At 49.8% G+C, this 4529-nt stretch overlaps 1 protein-coding gene across 1 annotated transcript; it reads right to left on the bottom strand.

Annotated features, from left to right (window-relative positions):
* LOC105286616 (zinc finger protein Noc) lies at window positions 1-3398 on the bottom strand. Its single transcript, XM_011351668.3, has 2 exons — window positions 3059-3398; window positions 1-2596 (listed from the first exon to the last, which is right to left on the bottom strand). Exons 1-2 carry the CDS (start codon window positions 3140-3142, stop codon window positions 1166-1168), a joined length of 1515 nt encoding a protein of 504 aa, XP_011349970.1. The 5' UTR covers window positions 3143-3398; the 3' UTR covers window positions 1-1165.
* Window positions 3399-4529: the final 1131 nt, after the last annotated feature.

Genomic DNA, 4529 nt, shown 5'->3' with positions numbered 1-4529 from the left:
TTAGATGATTCTACAAACATTGTTTTTATTAAAGCAGTATGGAAACTCAACGATATTTACAAAAGATATTTACAATGCTGATAATGCGTATCGTACATCTCACGTGCTTCTTCTATTAGAATATTTTATTCGACAATGTGAAACAGTGTGATATTAGACATTGTGCAATCCGATACGCTCTCGGGTGTACCCTGATCAAGGATTCCTTGCGCGATTCTCCAATTCTGAAAGAAAGAATTCTCTGCATACATCAACTTTATTTTTTATTCATTTATGGTTTTCGTTGCAACGGCATCGGTGTTTTGTCCTACACAGTGACAATGATGATATATTACAACATTACAGTTTTATCTCAGATATCTTTGTTAGCAATATTCCTGCTCATCGCGAAAAAGTAGAGCGTAATATCACAGTTATATCGTGGACATAGAATGTGCGCGACCGTCCGTACGGTGCCGCACTATCGAACGCATTAGCGTGAAAGGCTCGCATTTGCAGAGCATTGGGAAAACATACATAGTGTTCGTAATACGCACTTTACAATCTTCACAGTATACGTGCATACAATGCCAAATAATTGATGTTAGTTTAACACACTTGTAACGCGAGACTAGTACAACTAATACAAAAGCCAGGACTATCGTGATAAGTGCCGAAAGAAATTTCTCCAGAAAAGAAAAGGATGGAACGCGATTTTATTGCGAGTTTGATGGTGCGATCGGTAATTTCCCCATGTCTTGGTGTCTCACGAGAGAGCGAGAGCAAGATTTATCCAGCAGTTGTGACGATAACTTACAGTTGATACGTAGTCCTTCCCTATATGGTAACCAGAGTTTAATAGAGATGCGTATTACTCGTATCATAGTCAAATTCCGCAAGAGAATGGTCTCGCGATGCAACGTTACACTGTCAAATTGCTTCATAAACTTTAATTATAATCTTCAATGTACACATATATTTATATGTATATATACATATATAGAATTCTTTTAAATAAATTTGTATTGTACACCAGGGCTATTTACACAACAGTCTCGTAGACGGCGAACTCGTCTGCACATTCTCCAATTGTACACTCAGGAGGAAAGAGACAGAGAGAAGTTGAAGGAGAAAAGGGGGCGCTTCCTCCGCAAGATCCTGCCGCCGCACTCTGATATTATCCATCTTAAGGGTGTACAGCAGCGCCAATCCGTTGCCCGTAAACCGCGTATGGAGAATAATACGGTCCCAGTGCGTTGAAAGCACTGTATGGCGAGGCGGCCAGAGATGCCGGAAGCGGGCCCGGCGGCGGCTTGCCGTACGGATGATATCTGGCGCTGAGTGGACTCAACGACGGCGCCGGATAAGAGCCGCTGCTGGCACGATGCAGCGTGGTAGACGGTGACAACAGCGGGTGCGGATGAGGATTGCCGAGGAGAGCTGCCGCGGAGGCTGCATGATCACCGCCGGTTAAGCTTGTGTGACTACGTAGATGCTGCAGCAGTTCCTCCGACGTGGCAAACCGCTTGCCGCAATACGATTCGCCAGCGATCCAACTGCAGACGTATGGTCGGCCACCAGCCGCCAGTGTGGACGGATACGACAACGACGGAGGCGGCATTGGGCCCAGAGACGACAACGCCATAGCCAGTCCGTACTTCTGATGATCGCACTGGGTGCATCCGCTTGGACAACTGCCCGCGCCCATCATAATTTGAGCACTGTGCATACTGTACTGACAACCGGTGCAATAGGGATCCTTGCAGACCGGTACCAGAGCCTCACCGCCGGCTGGAGTCTTCACGCGGGCATAACTCAAGTACGGATTGCCGCCAGTCGGGCTGGCCGACGGATAGCCTAGCAACGCTGCCGCGGCGGCTTGATGATGTGAAAAGGGCGACGCGCCGGCGAATGGTGGCCTGAAAGCCGGATTCTCGGCTAGACCCGGTGGACAGCAGAGAGGATTGCCGGAGAATCCTGGAAGACCCGGTTTGTAGGCGGCCAGATTGCTGTCCTTCGTATGCGCAGAGAGCATCTCCATTCCGGATCTGATGATAGGACTGGTGCCACTGTTGTTGCTGTTGTTGTTGCTGCTGTTACTGCTACTGCTACCGCTGGTGCTGTTGTTGTTACTGCTACTGTTGCTCCGCGGTGAGCCGTCGGTCTTCTCGCGATCTGCCGGGGTCTTTCGGTCGGCCGACGGCGTGCCACTAGTCGACGTTGCCGTCGCTTGGCCGCTCGGCGACGCGGACTTTCGGCTAACCGGCGTACGATTACCGGACGATTTTTTGTCGGGATGCGCATCACTAGCACTAACACTGTCCTGACCACTGACACTGTGCACACTAGCTTTGGACGTGGGTCTACCGTCGTCCGACATTTTCTTCGTCACGACGTTGGTCTCGTACGGTTTGAACGCTAGCGATTTGCCGTCCGTTGGACTGCTGCGCGTGTTGCGCTCAAGTTTCGCGGCCGGCGGTGATTTGGCGTTCGCGGCTATGTTCATACCCTTCGAATTCTTCTCCAACGATGAGATGAGCGGTTTCGCGGATGTATCTGCGCCAATCTGACTACATGTCTGTGCGAGCAACGCCAGCGGGCTCTTCTTCGCATCCAACTGCAACCCAAGAAACAAGAAAATGTTAAACAAGGCTGACAAAGACATTAATGACTTTCAGCTACTTGTATATAAAAAATTTATATAAAAATGAAATTTACATAAAAAATGAAATATATATGTATATTTCTGAATCAGGTATAATGAAAATAAACGTGAAGCCAACAACACGATACTCCTGCTCCGTTCCGTTCAAGTTCCGTCGGATCGCGAAGTGATTCTATTAAAAACCTAACAGGAAGCGGAAAAGCACTGATAAAAAAAACCTCGAATTTCTTGCATTTATGTTTAAACTGTAAATACTTAAATGCGTAAATATCTAACGCATTACTTTTAGTGATTCTTTATTTGATTCCGACGTGAAAATTGTTCTCTTTGCTCCGATTCGTAACTGATCAACTTGAGGAACAATTGAAACATAATAAATGAATAAAATATGAGCAATGCGCTTGTAATACCAACCGTCGGAAGCGGAGAAAGGTAATCCGGTTGTAAATACTGATGATGTCCAGTAGTCAGCATACCGCCTTCCTCGAGCACAACCATTTGGTTTTACACTGATAAATCTCACTGCACTTTAAACCAATCGGTGTTTACACAGAGTCGGGATCGCGAAACTGGGTCGCGTCAGGTCCGAACGATCACGGGACCACTGAACGGATCCGCGAGCACTGGTATCGTCGAGGTGTATCGTGTCTCCGTCGGGGAATCGATCACCGCCTCGACACGGCGCGTTGTCGGCGCGAGAGGCGACACTCACTACACGAGATCCAGGAAAATAGTGACGGTCGTGTGAGCGACGGCCGCGCACAGAGTGGAATGCAACACTGGCGCTGCCTAGCGGCATGGCGCGTACCTACATCTTTCCTCAATCCTCACCCTTCTTCCCCGACGACCCGGGGTGCATAACCTGTCCTCTCCTGTCACCCCTCCTCTCCCCTCTGCCCCTCCATCACGCCCGAGGCGAGCGATGGAGGGGAAATGGCATTATGGTGGGAGAATTGCGGTGGGGTTCGGTGCTGCGTGGGGTGTGGGAAGGCATTCTAATTCAACACGCCACCCATGATGTTGGCCCGACGATGACAGCTCCCATCCCGGCTTTGATATTTCACCGCTTTTACAGCCGTCCATCCCCTTCCCCGCCCGTCCAACCGACGAGTCCTCCCGCTTGGCCTCCCCTTCCCCTGTCCCCTTCTACGTCGCTCTGTCCTCCCCGCCGCTCTCTCTTTCTCTTTCTCCCTCTCTCTTGCGTATGACGGTCGCTTCCCCTAGCTACCCCGCAGCCCCGCTGGAGCTCTACCATAGCTGCTACGACACGGAACCGTCGTTCCTGCCACCACGGCGCAACCCGATATTTTATACCGTGAAACCTGTCTGTCTCTCCAGCCGGCCCCGCTTAATAAGCAGCTTTCAAAATAGAAATGTAATGGGCCGGCGGGGGTAAGGGAGCGCGGGCCGGGTGATTGATTGCTCGCTCAGCGACTTACCGACTCGCCGTGGCCCCACGGGGTAACGAATGACAGCCACTTAAGCGCTGTTTGCCTACAGTTTTGTAAAAGCGTTTTAATTATCGCCCCAGCTCCGGCGCCGACCGCGCCGTGCGCACCGAGTCATCCGGTACTTAACGCCTCGTGGCTACCGATCTTCCGATGTTTGCGTATACCGCTCTTTTACCGCTCGCGTTGTGTGAATCGCATGTTCACGCGGATTCGTCGATGCCCGGATGGCCGTCGCCGAGATTTTCGGCGCGGACCAACCAGACGAAATCTAAATATATTCTCGTGGCATTGCGAGTGTTACCAGTGCGAAACTTTTTTGTCTCACGATTTTGAGCATTGTCGAACAATCGCACTCGACAAACAATACATACATATATATAAATATATGGGTTGGCCAAAAAGTAATTGCGTTTTCTTCCAATACATGGACATAC

The sequence above is a fragment of the Ooceraea biroi genome, chromosome 14, assembly GCF_003672135.1.
Source record: "Ooceraea biroi isolate clonal line C1 chromosome 14, Obir_v5.4, whole genome shotgun sequence".
NCBI classification, from domain to species: Eukaryota; Metazoa; Arthropoda; class Insecta; order Hymenoptera; family Formicidae; genus Ooceraea; species Ooceraea biroi.
The sequence above is the reverse complement of the archived record's forward strand: the minus strand, read 5'-3'. Positions and strand labels throughout refer to the sequence as shown.